This window comes from Strigops habroptila, chromosome 2 (assembly GCF_004027225.2).
Source record: "Strigops habroptila isolate Jane chromosome 2, bStrHab1.2.pri, whole genome shotgun sequence".
NCBI classification, from domain to species: Eukaryota; Metazoa; Chordata; class Aves; order Psittaciformes; family Psittacidae; genus Strigops; species Strigops habroptila.
Genome location: NC_044278.2, coordinates 43,432,706 through 43,450,964, shown reverse-complemented (window position 1 = coordinate 43,450,964; position 18,259 = coordinate 43,432,706). Strand labels below are relative to the sequence as shown.

Sequence of the window (18,259 nt, the reverse complement as noted above, 5' to 3'; positions counted from 1 at the left end):
AAACAAAAAGCATCCAGAGAAATATGAATGATTACATTTATCAACAGCTAAACAGAACACTTTGGATATTATTCTTGTAATTAACAAGTCTAAATTTCCATAATAAGCCCTGATTATAAGTAGTCTAACAGCAGGGACTGATTTTATTGAAAATATGTTGGCCACTGCGCTCAGTTTGGTCTTGTGTATCTTTAAATCATGTATGTAATTAGTCTACATGTACACTTTCTTTATCTCTGTCTTCTTATTTAAATTTAATTTTCATTTTTCAAGAAAACCCTTTTAAGTTTTGGTCAGTGTGAAATTCTTTGTAAATAGGGCTTTTGATGAGCCATGCATGATCAAGTCAGTCTTGATGTGTTTCCAATTTTCTGATGAACAAAATTGCCATTTATTGCCAGCATGGTCATACTATTAATATATCCAGGTCTCATGAAAAGAGTATATCGGTAGGCACAGAAACAGCAGACACTTCACAGTTAGATTCCTCAAACAGGATTTGATTTTTAGTTACAGAATTCACAGTGACTCGAGACAGTACTTCTTTCACCTCAAACTTCTGTTTAAACCCACCACTGTCACTAATACTCTCTTTGACTCTCAAGTTCTCACCTGGCATAATGCCATCTCCTCATTCACTGCTGGCTTTTCCTTCGAGTACAGGCCCTTCTCCTGGCAAGGACCTTAAAAAGAACAGAGCAACAAGGTCTAAAATATACTTCTGTTTCAGTTCTTCATTTTGTGCATCTCTTCAGGATCCTGGTGTGATACCTTCTTCATTTACCTCACTGCCGTACACAGTACCTGTGGTCTAGTAGCCAGAGTCTCAGCATTTATAACACCTTCAGGAGAGGCTGAATTTGGATTACGTTGCTGCTTCTTATGTTCATGTTTTCTGTACTTTGAGTTCTTCCTTCTACGAATTTCGCATGCTTTTCTAGATGAAGTAGTATGTATCCACTGCATATAAAGTGGTTTTTTATATACATTGTGTTTCTTTTTCATTGTCTAAAAGTGTAGTTTTTAGTTAGCAGTACCTGTTAGCTAATGTTTTGACTATGAACAGTCGAAGATTCCTAGAAAAAGTACATCTAACCTAAACTGCACATAGAAAATATGCAATCGTATACTATATTCTATGAATACACATGTTATGCTTGAAGGAATAATTATTTGGATCTTCTCAGTAATTTTTAATATTTATTTTTAATATTTTTGGATTTTTTTTTATATATATATATAGAGAGAGGAAGGGTGGGGGAGAAGAGAGAATAATTCTACAGAGTGAAGAGCAAATACGTTTTACAGTTAGAGGGCTTTTGCCTGAAATTGCAGATAACCAGTGCACAAAGTGATTGTGGATTGTAATCCAGGCATTTGGCAATTCTTTCCTCCCCTCCCCCCCACCCTTAATCCTTTACCCATTCATAAATCTGGGGCCTGCAATTATTTTTTTTTCCTCCAAAGTTTTAAGTATCATTTTTTCCTGATCTGTAATAAAAGCTGCTTCCTTTGTTTCTTTTGTCATCCTTCCTGCAGTGCTCCTCTGGGACGGGGCATTACATTTTTTCAGCCTTCCTCTCTGCAGTAGGCATTTGCCATCTACCACACTTAAAACATTGTGTTCTTTGCTCCATCTTTTGGCACTGATAACTGTGACATCTGTTTGTCACATATGAAGCCCAGGAGGTGATGAAGACCCCGAAGCAGTGAGCATCCTTTACGTGAGCATCCCTTGCGTGGGCAGAGGAGAAATATCTTTGCCTCATAGGTGGCAAAGCGGCTGGCTTGGCTTGCTCCCAGTTTCTGTGGTGACATTCAGACTGAGGGATATGGAGAGTTTCCAAATGCTACGTTCAGATTGTGGTTAAACCTGGCCTTTCCTAGTCTCCCCTCTCATGTTCTGGTTCACCTAGGGAGGAAATGTAAGTGTGTACCTCAACTAGAAGCTGCTGTGGTTGAGAGAGTTGCGCACTCTGGGCTGACTGCAGTGTCTGTGCCCAGGAGCAGCTCTCTGGTTGAGGTGGAAGTCAGGGAGAAGTTTTCTGGTTGGTTGTCTTGATCTTTGACATAGCCAAAGCTTGTATATTTGCATAAATAAAGTGAATAGGCTAGTAGCCTACCAGCTGTGGATTAATAAAGCCTAGGTGCAAATGCATAAGTCGTGGCACAATTTTTTAATTTATCAGGAACTCAGTTGAACATTTAAGTTTGAAACATACGTAGACTCATGCAGTTTCAAAGGTGGTCAATCCTTAAGAATAGTTGGCTTAAATTTAATGTGTATTCAGAGGTGAGCCGGGAGAAAACAACTATGATTTTTTTTCTGAACATTGAATATTTTAGTGGTCCTTTCCATCATGCTAGTTCAGGTAAAAATATTGCAAATAGTGTGTGACCTGAAAAGTCATTGGACAGTATTACATAAATGCCCAGTTTATATTAAACTCTAGTGTAATTCTTTTTTAATGACTTGTGAAACTCTGTGTTGCAGTCCATTGCTTCAATTTGTATTTGTTAAGGTGTGAAACTGATGGAGTTCAGGTAGGGCATACTCTTTCTGTTCATATTGAAAGATGAATTTGCCTTATATTTAAAGAAAAAGAAAAACCCCAAACCTGTCATTTGTTTTTTGAGAAAGCTGTGCGTCTTTGCCTCCCGTGCAAAATTATTCCATGTACTGTCTATGTGTTACTGCTTTTCAGGAAATGCTGGGTTTACAGAACAAGGACTTGGCAAAGGAAGTTGTCGGTTTACAGCCTCGTTCTGATTTAGCAGGGGAGCATAAAAATATACTTCCTTTCCAAAATTTCATGTGTGATAGTTAAACCTGTAATGTTCATAATCTTTCCATTAACCCCAAATGAAAAAGAAGGTTGGTAAGGACACAAACTCTCTTTATTTTCACTGTCGTTTTCCAATCTTAAGGAAAAATTCTCTTGCCACCAATTTGAGGAAGAATATTCTACCTAGTTGCCAGTATTTTTGGAATTATATCTTTTCATGTATATCTGAGCAGCTGATTACAAATTATAATTCAGATCTAGACATAGAAAATGCTATTTTAATACTTTTTAGTCTCTTAGGGGCTGGAGGAAAGACTGAACTGCTTGTAGAGGAGGAACAGACTGTGAGATCAGAACCTCAGGATGTATTTAATGGAGAGGTTCATTTGAGTTTGAACTACCACATATGTGCATAACTTGTTCTGACATTGAATTACAGGGTGCTTTGTTGGTTTGCTCGTTTCAAAAGATAACCTGTTACACACTTCAAAATAAGACAATACCTCAGAGAGATCATGAAGTGTGCAGTTCTGGTATTAGTTAGAAGATAGCAAGTGTGGAAGATTTCCCTGGAGGATAGTGCTGCATCATGCAGTCTTATTCCAGAAAATCATACGAGTATAAAAATGAAATTAAACATTTCTTTATAAGTTTCTACTGTGCTGTTGTAATAAAAAGAATCCATTACATAGAAGTCTGCCCTGTTTTGTATCAGCAAGCCATTAAATATTGTTAATGGTTTGATGGATTCTGACTTGGCCCACACAAGGTAGAACTCAAATGATTGAGCAGGGGAAAAAAAACCATCTCCAGAATGTTCTACTTGTGAGATGAACTTTTCTAGAGAAGTTTTTTCTAATGTTAAAAGCACTGACTCTTCTGAGCAGTTTCTACTGGAGGTGCTTTCTTTACTTTTGCTATTGTTTTTCGTTTGTTTAGTCTCACAGATGAGGTAGAGCTTACTTTAAACTTAGTAAAGAGAGCTGCTCATATTCTGTTAATGCACAGTATAGTACATCTGTGTACGTAACACCTCAGGGGTATGCCAGCTGACAAAGATGTGCAATGTATTAACATCTTAAATGCTCTTCTAGGCCCTAGTCAAATTAGCCAGGAGTGTATAGTGGGATCTGGACAACATTGCCATTGATAATAACATTGTTGATAAGCTCAGGTGGAAAGCATGCAGGGCAGGGAGGTGCTTCTTGAGTAGTTAGTGTTCTTGGAGGTCTGTGTTATTTCTAGAGCACAAGAAGAGGAATCTTTTAAGAAAAAAGAAAAAAGTCACATTATATAGTGTTTATTTTAAATGGTAGGTCTAAAAAGGAGTACTATCATACAGTTTTACATTAAACTCTCTTATTATTGGAACATCTGTGCCTTTACATAAGTCTTGGGGTTATTTTGGGTGAGGAGCAGAGTTGTTGAATAAGAGACTGTTACTTGTGTATTGACATCACAAAACCTGTTTGATGCAGCCCTATGCACCGAGAATATAATAATGGACTTGGTTTTTGGAAAGAGGCCACTGTTCTTGAATATCCAGGACTGCTAGATGCTTGGCAACCATAATGGCACCCATAGCATGGAACAGGGAATAGTTATTTGCTGGGATTCCTGTGGTACATTGGTTGTGTGACATCCTATGATATTAGGGCATCTGAGGGTAGAAGTGAAGCAGACCTGGACAGCTAGAAAAATTTCTTACTACATTGAGGTTTGGTGGATGCTGGACTTGGAGGAGTATCATAAAAGACACAGTGCTCTTAAGAAAGCTGTGCTTTCCCCATTAGCTTCCAGGGTGTTTCTGTGGACCTCAGGTGCCTGATGTTTTTTGGTACATCTTGTCCTGTCCCAAGTCAAATGGCATTATCAGCCAGGAACACCCGCTCCCTGAAGCTCCCCTCATGTTGATCTGAATGCAGCAGCGGCTGGCCAGCTGCTGGCAAACAGGGCTGTCTGCCGTGGCTCTGGGATGAAAGGTGTGGGTGAGGAATGCTGCCGCTCTTTTCGTACTATTATTGTTTCCTATCTGTGCAGAGTTCTGTTTACAAAAATAATTGCTGCTCTTTAATTAAGAAATAGAATGACAGAAATAAATGACTTTAAAAGAACGTTCTATTTAGGGAACGAGGGGAAGTATTTGTGGCAAGCTATTCTGAAAATGTCACACAATCTATGGTTAAATTATTTTGTTCTTTCCTGGCTGTAGTTTTTACAAAATTGGTGAGTCAAGCAATTGTCAGTAATATTTTTGTTGTCTTAAATTTTTTTCTTACCCTATGTGAACTATATGCATCCATCTAGATTACATCTCAATGACATACATAGATAGCAGGAAGTGGAAGAGTAATGGCTTTATTTAGAATTAACCGTCAGTAAGTGTTTATTAAGTGCATCTGTCATGTCTTGTTCTGGATTTGTGTTGATAGTCTCTTAGCCCTGAGTTTTTTGATACCTGATGACGTTGAATATTTTAATGTTATTATTCTCATTCAGCAGTCTATGTAAGCAGTGTGGGACTTCAGGAATATCAGAAGTACTTACTGCCTTCTTTTACAGTCATTTAGCAAAAGCACATCTATGGCCTATTTTTAATACATTCTTAGATAAAATGTTTTCTGTATTGTCAAGAATATTCAATTTCTTTCAAAAAATAAATGCCATTATACATGGGACTTTGCTTGTAAAACAGTTCATGCAATTAACATAATAGATGGAAAACTTGGGCTTTGTGAGAAAGTACGTAGAAATATGGATAAGTCAAGAAAGCTCACATCAGATAATTCAAGATAATGGTATCTTGTGTGTGAGCAAGTAAAGTGGATTCAAGAAGATTTGGAAAAAAAATTATTTCCTTTTGCAATCTAAATTTAGATGTCTAAATGAGTTCTTATAGCACTGGGACTTTTTAAATGGCCTTACTATTGGGTGTCACACAGAAAAGAATACCTGATTTTTACTGCTGTTTGTCTGTTCGCTGATAACGATGAGCGTTGCCTAGCATGTAAGAGAAAGACAGCAGCATTTGGATGAATAGACGGCTCCATTGAAATGCCTTGGGAATATGCAGGACTCATGCTCTTTGACACGTTCTGAAGCAATGGTGTCTAAGAAAGAGAGAAATTAAGATCTTCCTCTTGTACATCACGCTGATTATGCATGTCTTGTGTTGTTTTACAGTGAAACATTTCTTTGATTAACAAGCAGTTCTAACAACCCCAGTTCCCTCAGCTGCTCCTCATAGAGCTTGTGCTCTAAACCCTTCACCAGCTTCATTGTCCTTTGAACACGCCCCAGCAACTCAATATCTAACTTGTAGCGAGGAGCTCAAAACTGAACACGGCATTCGAGATGCGGCCTCACCAGTGCCAAGCGCACGGGGACAATCACTTCCCTGGCCCTGCTGGCCACACTAGTTCTGACACAAGCCAGGATACTGTTGGCCTTCTTGGCATTTCCAGCAGCCCTTCCTCATCATGTGGCCTACCATGGCGGAGGTACACTAGGAGTGAGGTTAAGAGACCCTGACAGCTAGTCAGTCCTGGATGTATGGCATTAAGCATATTCACACTCTCATTATTTCCTTAGAAATTGATCTCTGGCAGAAACACTTTCCTTTGTTTCCAGTCTCTTACAGTGCTGTAATAATTAACAACATCTGTTGATATGCTGCATCTGGAGAAGGATGCTAGTCTTCCTTCCTTACACTGTTCCCTCTTCTCCTCTCCTGTCCCAGATATAATGGAGACATTGCTAACATACTGGTTATTAGAGGCTGCCAGATAGGCATTCATAGTGCACTATCCTACAAGAATTCAAGGCTCTGTTTGGGGTTCAGGAACAGTTGATATCATCCACAGGTTGAAAAGCCATGGCTGCCATAGCTCTCCAAATCTTAAGATTTCTGTGTAACATCAGTTTTTTGTAATGTTGAAATACTTTTTTTAAAGACAGGGCAAGTACCCTCTGTTGGCTTTGTTTTGGTTTCAGTCCTTTTTTACTTCCCATGGCAGTACAAAATGTTCCTAACTGTTGTCTTCCCTTCTTCTATCCTGTTTCTGCAGGTCTTGATGACTGCCTGCAGCAATACATAAAGAACTTTGAGAGAGAGAAGATTAGTGGCGACCAGCTACTACGCATTACTCATCAAGAACTTGAAGATCTTGGAGTCACACGAATTGGCCATCAGGAACTTATCTTGGAAGCAGTAGACTTGCTCTGTGCACTGGTAAACTTCTTGGAGCAAAACAGGGATGCAGTGAACAGTGTTTGCACATTCACAGTTTAAGAATTCACAGTATTCAAATTTCTAGTCCTAAACACTATCTAAACTCCTGACACATAATGTATGAACAATTTAGCATTTTAAACCAGAGACAAGAGCAATATCTACTGATAAGATGGAGCTTTTTAAACACGTTGGTATCAGAGATTTAAAGCTTGCGTATCTGTCTTTATAGAAGAAAAGTTGATCTGAAAAAAAAAGAACTAGACTGGGTTTGTTTTGGAATGTAAAACAGTTATATATGTGAATGCAGTAGCTGAGTGCTGGCTGCCCTTTACAAACAAAATGTCCTGATATTAACCATGTCATTTTTCACTGATACATGCAAATTATGTTTAGATGATAATTTGAGCTTTCTGAAACATAGCTGCTTCTATTTCACAGTAGAAAGGATTAAATACTGAAATACTTGTCTTATGTGTAAGTAACACATATATTTTTGGTGGAGCATACAGTGGGATTTTGGTAATGTTTTTTTCAGTCAGGTCATGTCATGCATAACTGGGATTATCCCCTTGGTGAGATGTGTGGTGCTGGTTTCACCCTTCTTAATGAACCTTTTATGTGTGCCTGTAAACATTAGTGATAGCTTGGGCACACTGTCTGCGTTCTTCACTGTAGGAAGGATTGTAGACAGCTCTGGTAAGATGTACTTGACTGCCTAACGTGGTGTTTTGTGGATTTTTAATGCATACTGCTTTTCCAAGCCTTAGAAGCAGCTTTAAGAAAGCTGAATCCCAGTAGAGGCAATCAAAGATGGTAGGCTGAAAGGCCCTTCAGAAGGGCTTGTGGATTCTCAGTATGCAGCAGCTTTTCTGAATAGCCTGATGTTGCATCTTTGGGAGACAGATGTGAGGGGTAAGGAAGAAAAAAAAAAAAAGAGAAGACATAGTAAAAAAAGGGAGAACAGCTTTTCCATACAGGAAGACATTTGGTTTTAAACATGTCTTAGGTTCCCTTCTTTAGAGCAGTATTTCTAATAACATTGCAAAGTGGCTCAGTGCAATAAGTTAACTCACTTATTTGTTTTTTAAATGATGGAAAGGATGCAATCTTGAAAACAAAAGCTACTCATATAGAAGGGAACAGACTTATTCACAAAGTACTTTTCTCATCAGACAGTGCAGAAGGCAACAAGAAAGTAAACACTTTAGTTAACTGAGACAAAATCTAAGTTAGGGTGAACACTGATGACCATTCTTCTCAGGCACACAAGGAGACAGATTATGGTTCTTTCAAAAATAACCTATCTTCACAAAAAAACCATCCTTGTTTATTAGCTGAAATTTCTTTTTGCCCTGGGTATGTAATTACAGATGTTATCTTTAGACAAACAAACACAACTTGTCTTTGTAGCTCTGTTATCTTAGGCAAAAGTGTATGGAACTAAGTTGAACATAAAATAAGTCATCTGTAGTGAAGGCTAGCACTGCATGCTTAATTCATGCATTGAGTCTCTTCCTTCCTGGTCCATGTTGCACAGATAGTATTGGCTGCTTTTCTGAGTTTGTCTTAAAGAAAACTTCATCACTGAAACACAATAGCATGTGTTCAGATCGCAGCTTCTAATTTAAGCTGAGGTTTTTGCAGTCTCAGAATTGGCTCCTGATGGCTCCTTAGGGATAAAAATATGTGGTTGTTATATTGATTTTAGTGGACTTAATTTGAATTTATTGTTCACTAATCAGATAAACGTCTTAAGAAATTTAATTCAGAGGCAATTCTTTTGGCTATACTGGTCCCGTACTTACAGGTTTTGCTTTTCTTACTGCATCAGTAAGTATCTGTCCTGGTCAGTGCTTGCCTATTCTTCTGATTAGCTTCTAATGTTGGCTGTACTGTTTAGGAGAACTTTAATCCTATGACTCTCCAGTGTAGGATAACCGCTAGTGCGGGTAGTCACTGTGCAAGGTTTTTAAATAAAAATTATCTGATTAATTTTTGTGTTTGACAGAAGTTTTGTGATAGAATTTGGCATGAGTTGCAAGAGTACGAGCTGACTGAATTAACATCTATTTATGGATACTGGAGACGGAGGGTGGCATGGCGGAGAAGGAATAGTAATGTTAATTTTGCCATGCAAGCATAATCTCTGATTTTAAACTAATCATTGAAAAAACAAAAGTATGGTCACTTCTGATTCTTCTCCCCATTTTCTCCAAGTTAGTGAGTGACCACCTAAACAGTTTTTGGTGCTGAGGACAATTGAGGGGGACAGAACCACCTCCCACTGTTCATTACTGCTCCCACTCAGTAGGGGAGTTTCCAAGACAGAGTTGCCATCAATGAGGAAAGCTTCTGCAGTGTTGATAGCTGATGTATTTTAATAGCTGCTTTCTTCCAGCCCCCTTTCCCAACACTTTTATGGTGTAAACTTCTACTTGCAGTTTCTGCCCTGTCAGCTGTGGATATGGCAAATGGCAAACCAGCTTGCTGCTTGTGTTGCATGCCTGTAGTTGATGGGGCAACATTTTCTTCCTGGAGGAAAGTGGAGAGCCTGAACAAGCATATTTGTCTGATATGGAGAGAGCATGGGACCTCCTTAAACCAGGTGGAGGCTACTGAACAGTGCTAAACATACAAACTGCTTGCCACAATAATAGTTGGGAACCATTTACAATTGATAACACTATTTAAAGGATGTTCTTTATTGATTTTTGACAGAAGGTGCGTGAGTGGCTATCGTCTCTCATGGTAATTCCTCTCCTGTCATAAGCACTAGCAACAAATGGATCCTCCAGTGTTTGTTAGCTATCAGAGAACAAATTGTGGCCTGTGCTATCCATCTCAGTATAGTCTCTCTTGGCTGCCAGCCTGCCATATTGTGCTCTTGACAGGAGAACAAGCATCCTGGGAGTGAGATTCACAGGTTTTGTTTTGCTGTGGTGCTTCAGAGAAGGAGGAATAAAGATTTTGCCCAGCTGCTACTGCTGTTACAGGTCACACTCACTGATAATGGTGGAGGTGTACTTACCATCACTGAAGCTGGATGTGCTCTGGGAGAGAGTGGGCCGTGTAACTAATGTGGTTTGTCTCTTCCCTCTCTCCTTCAGTCTGTGAAGGTGGGAGCATGTTCAATAGATTATCTTGCCTCAGTGCAGTTTTGTGTTTTATAAGATCCATATGTCAGAGAGAGCAAGATAAATGAAATGTTCTCTGTGCTTGAAAGAAAGAAGCAGTGAAGTCTGTGATGGTATTTCATTGATGATAAGAGTTTGTTGCATGGTTTTCGATCAGTTCTTGAGAAACCATGATGGATATATGCCTGTAGAATTGTTCTGTTTCCAGCAAGGCACATCTGTTGTCCTTCCCTTTCTTTTCAAATGGGGACCAGGATCCCGGTGGCACGTACAGGTAGATTCCTGCTTGATGTGGACGTGCATGTTTATTCATGCTGACAAGGTCTCAAAAAATAATTGACATCTCAAAACTGGTTGAAAACTGTTAAACTGAGAAACTGCATGTCCAGCTTTAGAGATATGGGAGAAACTGTACTGAGTTATTTTTTTCTCCAGGCTACTCCCAGGTAATAAAACACACACTCGTTCATCAGTTATAAAAATTACCACCCAGATCTAGTCTCAATATGATCCTTTTCAGTATGTGTGTGGTGTGAAGCTAGTTTAAGAATGCTTAAATCAGTAACCAAACAACAGCATAGCAGACCTTCATCCACACATAAAATGTGACCAGCCTTGTTTCTTTGATGGTTGCATTAAGAACTGGATGTGGACGAACAATGCCAAAAGAAAGTAAATTGAGGAAAGATGGACATGATGCTTTTGAAGAGAGAAATGCATACGGAAGAACCGATTACTTAGATAACGCCGTCACATCATTCTATCAGTCTTCAGGTTTGGAGTGCATCTGAAGGTCTTGTAGCTCCTGAAATATCTAATTGTGCTGCAGAAAGCAAAGAAATGCACCTAATTATTTTTCCATCATCTGTTTCTCAGGAGACGGAGTTTCATTTATCAAAACTGGGTATGACCATATTTTGCTGACTGTCCATGGACTCTAAATTTTATGTCTCCTTGGTAAATTTTTCCCAGAAAATGCTACCCTTTGCTTCACTGCCTAGAGAATACAAAGACTGAAGACTGCACAGCCAAAGATCTCTTTTTCCATCTTTAAGAAAATGATCTAGTTTATCTGACTATCACCACAATGGCCTGTTGCATGAAGGGATTTTTTGCTTTACTTTTCCAAAATATCATATACATTTTGTTTTTATGAAGATAAGATTAGCTTCACTAAACATTAGATTAGTTTCATTGAACATTTTCAAATATTTTTAAAAAGGAGACTTTAAAGTGGGAAATATTTTGTTCCGGGAAGATAAGAATATTTAGAAAACTTCAAAATAACTTTTGGATGTTTTAAATTTTTCCTTAAACGAAGAACTTAGTAAAGTCCCTGTGAATTTGCAAAATACTTCTTCAGGGAATCTGCATTTGCGTAGTTTTGTTAAAACCCAAAACAAAACAGTTTTTGCTTTGTAGAGTATTCTGGTTTCAGTACTGGTTTCATGCTAGCTATTTAAATCTGCCATGGCTGCACAGGAATCTATTATACACTGTGTATTTGAATCTGTAAAGCTAGAAGATTGCAGCAGATGAGATGATAGCATTAGTATTTTGCAGAGAAAACATTGGTGTGCACTAACAGCATGAAATTACTTATCATTTACCACTAACACAAAACATTTATATGCAAATGAATGTAAAAAATAGACCTACTTTGCCCATGAATGATTTGATTTCTCATAAGAATTATGCCTTTAACCTTAATTTCATCTTCTTGCCATTTCTCACACAGAAATCCTTTCATTTACCCTTATCACTTAGTCAGATCTTAAAGCTACTTTTGTCAGTAATAGTGAATATTTGATTTAATCGTGATAGTGGTAAATGAGGAAGACTTCATTTTGGAATGGAGATTTGTATGTACTAGAGTTGGGATTTATTGTTAATATTCTACATGCTCATAGCACAAAAATTATATTTGCCCTTTTTACTATTGCACTTTGCAAGTTAAAGTTCTGCTTAGGTATCATCCATCTTCCTGTCTTCAGCCTGAGCTAACTTAACTGCAGAGAAAAAAATCCTGAAGTCCATCACCAGATCGATAAAGCTAAGGAGTTAAAGGGCTTCTGATAGCTCATATAGATCATGTCGAAAATGTTTGTTGCTGTTGTTAGCAGATCTTTTATACAGAATTGCAATAAAGCCTGGTGGTATGCCAAAAGCAGTAAATACATCTGCATGCAAATTGTGAATATCCTTCCTCCTAACTGTCTCAGAAATCAGCTATGGATCCTAGATAATTTCCTTAGTTGCTTTTTTTCTTTGGGCTGTTTGGTGTTTTGAGCAAATACAAAACACACGCCCAGGTTCACAGAGTCATAGCATAGTTTGGGTTGGAAGGGACCTTTAAAAATCCAACTCTCTAGGTCAAAAGCAGACTGGATAAACAGGGCTGTTTGTTTGTTACAATATCATATGTTTTGAAGAGGTAGTGTATTCATAGCAATCTACTTTTTTTTTTTTTTTTAACTGCTGATAAGCTGTTTAGGACTTCGTGAAATGCATGTAACTGAATATGTAACTAATAGTTTGAATTCTGGAGAAATAAATAAGAGCACTTGGCGGCTAGGGACAAAATTACATGAAAGTAGAAAAACAAAAAAATAATGAGCACTTGGTCTTGAAGAGTCTGCTGATTAAATAAGAGTAAGAAGAATAGTTTATATAATTGCTCTATTAGTGCTACAAAGCATGACTAGGGCTTTTTTGCTTGATTGTGCTGTAGAAAAAGAAAGGCATTTTTCAAGAAAGGGGATAACAGTGATGATTATGTATCTTTCCTAGGTTCTACAGGGCTATAAGTATCATGCACCTGACGTTTTTTTTCTGTAAACATTTAGGACAAATATTTGTACTCTTTGAAACCATTTGCTTTTTAATCAGTATATGTTTAATAATTGCAGTAAATTATAAGTGTCATTTGGTCTATCTGGCTTTTTCTCCTTATCTACTTACTCTGTGTTTATGAAACAGATGTGTAACGATCATGTGTTGTACACTTCTAAATTACCCCATATGTCAGTGCTATTTGAAGGAGAGATAACCTTAGTGCTGGCATTTCGTGATGCTGGAGGAAGGGCAGTTAGAAATATATGTTGTAGGCAGATCTGATGAGGTATGAAGTTACATAAGGCACCTTCCATATGACAAGTTGTGTTCTCAGTTGCTCGCAACTTTGGGCTGGTAAGCTATCTGCCTCATACTTTGTGGGATGTGTTCAGCCAAATGTTTTCAAGAATGAGGTTCAGATGCATTTTGTTAATTTTAAAAACAACTTCGGAGACAAAGGTTGGAACTTTTCTTGGTGAATTTTTGGCTGCCCCAAATTTCGAGGTGTAGTTTTGAAATGGCTGCCATGTGCCATGGTATCTGTGTGATGCTGTTTTGATTATTTTTTTAAAATCTTCCCCAGGTTTCCCCTGAACTGAGGACTCTGTGAACTTTACTGTTTCCAGGTTGCTTGTCTAAAAGCAATAATACATACAGAAATGATGCTTAAAATTAAATGTGGAAGATGAATGCACTGAAAGATAGTGAGGAGCAGAATTAAGCTTGTCTGAGGTTATCTTAAGTCCATTTCTTAGCAGTCATATGCTATTACCTGAAAATCCTTCATTCAGTCTGTGAATAAGAGGAAAAAGACTTTTTAAAAAGTTGTATTAGAGAGAAAACTTATGATTTCATCCTTGTGATTTTTATCCATATTGCTGAGAGATATCAGGCATAACTGAGAAGTTACATTTCTTTACACATAATTTATTATACACTGCACATAATTTGTTACCCAGTATACCCATCTAGATGATATTAATCTTTTCAAAAGGTTGCCATTTTTTTCCTTCTTTAAAAAATAATGTTTGTGTGTGTGATGATAAACATTTGCCGAATAAAAATAAATGTTTACCTTCTCTAGTTTATACAGCCATGGTTGCCTTCTCCAAAGGGGTAGCAGAAATCAATGTAAGCACTGCTATTTATGCTGCCTACCTGGAGAAACTGTTTTTACTTTCCTTCTGCCTCCAGCTCCAGTGTTGCAGTAGTATTATTGGTTCCCAACTTGTGTCTCTTGGTTGTCAACTTGTGTCTAGCAATGGTCACTGCATGCCTTTTTCTCCACAGGGTTTCCAGCAGCATTCTGGGCTGAAGAGAAGAAACAGTTATTTAGGGAGGTGGGCAGAGAGGCCTTATGCTAATTTCTCAATCTTGGATTGTTTGCTGAAGCCAAACAATGTCATTGAACTTGCTGTGGCCTTTGTGCTTGGAGATGTAGAGGCATTTGTGGTTGCATAAAAGTTGTGACCAAGACATCTGTTCTAAAAAGGATTTTTGGATTTGTTAGTGGGACTGTCGCTATGTCTCTATTGCATATTGCAGTGCGTTTAGAGGTGGACTTCTTTTCATATCTGAGCTTGGCTTTTTTAGTTAGTTGAGATGTCTCTGCATTTGCAATGGGCAGCATAAAAGCACCCTAAACTAAAGGTCTCAGCAGGTTCTAGACAACCTGTCTGAGCCAGCAGAGGTGTTTAGCACTATGAGTTAGGAAAACTTTACTTTTAACCTGTGCTAGCAGTGTGAGATGCGCTTCCCTGCCAGCAAGGGTCAAGTGAATTTAGCACAAGAAAGAGACAAAATGAGGTCTGATATTTTTTATTTTTTTTTTTAATATATATATATTTTAATTGGGGAAAGAGGAGGGACAATTAGTGAACATTGATCAAACTGAATTTTCACTTTACTTCCAAAGTTTGGTTACTGAACTCTCTTCCTATCCTGTGGGGCTGGTGCAAGGATGTCCTGGCAAAGGGACTAGGCTGGCTCTGCTTTCCAGAAAAAAAGTAAAACTCATCAGTGGATCAGTGATGATTAGAGCTGCTGCTTGTCAGCATGTGAAGAAAAGAGCTACAATTCATCACTCACACTGTCGTGTGAAGCCACAGAAAAGTAATTAGCAGGTAAAATGTGTATTAATAGCTCCCACCACCTTTAGTTCGAACACCTGCTGACAAGCTATTACTCTGTGTAGCTTAGCTTCATCAAGTTCTTGTTTTGTGATTGCCAGAAAAGACTCCATTAGAGCTGTTTCTGTTGAGGCAGGGTGTCTCTGAAGAGACTTTTCCTCTGTGGCCTCTCATTGAGAAAGCGGATGCATAGACTTGCTTCGCTTCTTGTAATCTCCACAAGCATGCAGAGATTTCTTTGTGGTTCCTTCAGTGACTGAATTTATTTTGGCTAATGAAAGCATAACTTGTGTTAGTGCTGGCTAAATGTAGACTAGGGGAAAACAAAGAATTGTCTTTTTTTGCCTGCATAGAATCATAGAATCATAGAATCGTAAGGGTTGGAAAGAACCTTAAGATCATCTAGTTCCAACCCCCCTGCCACGGGCAGGGACACCTTGCCCTAAACCATGTGGTCCAAGGCTCTGTCCAACCTGGCCTTGAACACTGCCAGGGATGGAGCATCCACAACCTCCCTGGGCAACCCATTCCAGTGCTTCACCACCCTCACTGTAAAGAACTTCTTCCTTATATCTAATCTAAACTTCCCCTGTTTAAGTTTGAACCCATTACCCCTTGTCCTACCACTACAGTCCCTAAGGAAGAGTCCCTCCCCAGCATCCTTGTAGACCCCCTTCAGATACTGGAAGGCTGCTATGAGGTCTCCAAGCAGCCTTCTCTTCTCCAGGCTGAACAGCCCCAACTCTCTCAGCCTGTCTTCATACAGGAGGTGCTCCAGCCCTCTTAGCATCCTTGTGGCCCTCCTCTGGACTCGCTCCAACAGCTCCATGTTGTTTTTATGTTGAGGACACCAGAACTGTACACAATACTCCAAGTGAGGTCTCACAAGAGCAGAGTAGAGGGGCAGGATCACCTCCTTCGACCTGCTGGTCACACTTCTTTTGATGCAGCCCAGGATACGGTTGGCTTTCTGGGCTGCGAGCGCACACTGCTGGCTTATGTTAAGCTTCTCATCAACCAACACCCCCAAGTCCTTTTCTGCAGGGCTGCTCTGAATCTCTTCTCTGCCCAACCTGTAGCAGTGCCTGGGATTGCCCCGACCCAGGTGTAGGACCTTACACTTGGCTTGGTTAAACTTCATAAGGTTGGCATCGGCCCACCTCAGAAGCATGTCAAGGTCCCTCTGGATGGCATCCCTTCCCTCCAGCGTATCAACCGAACCACACAGCTTGGTGTCGTCGGCAAACTTGCTGAGGACGCACTCAATCCCACTGTCCATGTCGCCGACAAAGATGTTGAACAGGACCGGTCCCAACACCGATCCCTGAGGGACACCACTCGTTACAGGTTTCCAACTGGACATCGAGCCATTTACCACAACTCTTTGCGTGTGGCCATCGAGCCAGTTTTTTATCCACCGAGTGGTCCAGCTATCAAATTGATGTCTCTCCAATTTAGAGACAAGGATGTCATGCGGGACAGTGTCGAATGCTTTGCACAAGTCCAGGTAGATGACGTCAACTGCTCTGCCCCTGTCCATCAGTTCTGTGGCTCCATTATAGAAGGCCACCAAACTGGTCAGGCAGGATTTCCCCTTAGTGAAGCCATGTTGGCTGTCACCAACCACCTCGTTGTTTTTCATGTGCCTTAGCATGTTTTCCAGGAGAAACTGTTCCAAGATTTTGGAAGGCACAGAGGTGAGGCTGACTGGTCTGTAGTTCCCTGGGTCTTCCACCTTCCCCTTCTTGAAAATGGGGGTTATATTACCCTTCTTCCAGTCGTCGGGAACTTCACCTGACTGCCAGGATTTTTCGAATATGATGGACAGTGGTTTAGCAACTTCATTCGCCAGCTCCTTCAGGACCCGTGGATGGATTTCATCAGGTCCCATGGACTTGTGCACGTTCAGGTTCTTAAGATGGTCTCGAACCTGATCCACTCCTACAGTGGGCCTAAGGTCTTCATTCTCACAGTCCCTGCATTTGCTTTCCAAGACTTTCATGGTGTGGTCAGAGCATTTGCTGGTGAAGACTGAGGCAAAGAAGTCATTAAGAACCTCAGCCTTCTCCAAATCCATGGTAGCCAGTTCTCCTGATAGCTTCCGGAGAGGGCCCACATTGTCCCTAGTCTGTCTTTTATTTGCTACCTATCTAGAGAATCCTTTCCTGTTACCTTTTACATCCCTTGCCAAACTTAATTCTAGCTGGGCCTTCGCTTTCCTAACCTGGTCCCTAGCTTCCCGGGCAATGCTCCTATATTCTTCCCAGGCCGCCTGTCCTCGCTTCCACCTTCTATAAGCTTCTTTTTTCCCTCTAAGTTTCCTCAGCAGCTCCTTGTCCATCCATGGAGGTCTCCTGGCCCTCCTGCTGCACTTTCTTCTAGTCGGGATGCAACACTCTTGAGCACGTAGCAGGTGATCCTTGAATATCAACCAGCAGTCTTGGGCCCCCCTGCCCTCTAGGACTGTATCCCATGAAACCTTACTAAGGAGGTTCCTGAAGAGGCCAAAGTCTGCTTTCTTAAAGTCCAAGGCAGTGAGCTTGCTGCGCGCTCTTCTCACTGTCCTGAGGATCTCAAACTCAACCATCTCGTGATCACTACAGCCAAGGCTGCCCTGGAGTGTCACATTTCCAACCAGTCCCTCCCTGTTGGTGAGCACGAGGTCAAGCATGGCACCTCTCCTTGTCGACTCCTCTATTGCTTGAAAGAGGAAGTTGGCTTCCACACAACCGAGGAACCTCCTGGATTGCTTGTGCCGGGCCATACCGTCCCTCCAACAGATGTCAGGATGGTTGAAGTCCCCCATGAGGACCAGGGCCTGTGAGTGTGAGGCTGCTCCTATCTGTCTGTAGAGCACTTCATCCACAGAGTCCTCTTGATCAGGCGGCCTGTAACAGATCCCCACCGTAATGTCCCCCATTGCTGTTTTCCCTTTGATCCTGACCCACAAACACTCTGTTACCTCATCACCCGTCCCCAGACAGAGTTCCATACTCTCCAGCCTATCACTGACATAAATAGCAACGCCCCCTCCCCGTCTGCCTGGCCTGTCTTTTCTAAACAGCCTGTAACCTTCCATTACAACACTCCAGTCACAGAAGCCATCCCACCATGTTTCTGTGATACCAATGACATCATATT

General features: G+C 40.2%; 1 protein-coding gene across 10 annotated transcripts in view; it reads left to right on the top strand.

Annotated features, from left to right (window-relative positions):
• The window catches only part of CNKSR2 (connector enhancer of kinase suppressor of Ras 2), a 220,460-nt gene that overhangs the window by 30,104 nt on the left and 172,097 nt on the right, over window positions 1-18,259 (top strand). For all 10 annotated transcript variants that reach the window (XM_030476537.1, XM_030476541.1, XM_030476540.1 and 7 more), the window contains exon 2: window positions 6,854-7,017. In XM_030476537.1, the coding sequence (XP_030332397.1) occupies window positions 6,854-7,017 (164 nt within the window). The remainder of the gene's footprint in view (window positions 1-6,853; window positions 7,018-18,259) is intronic.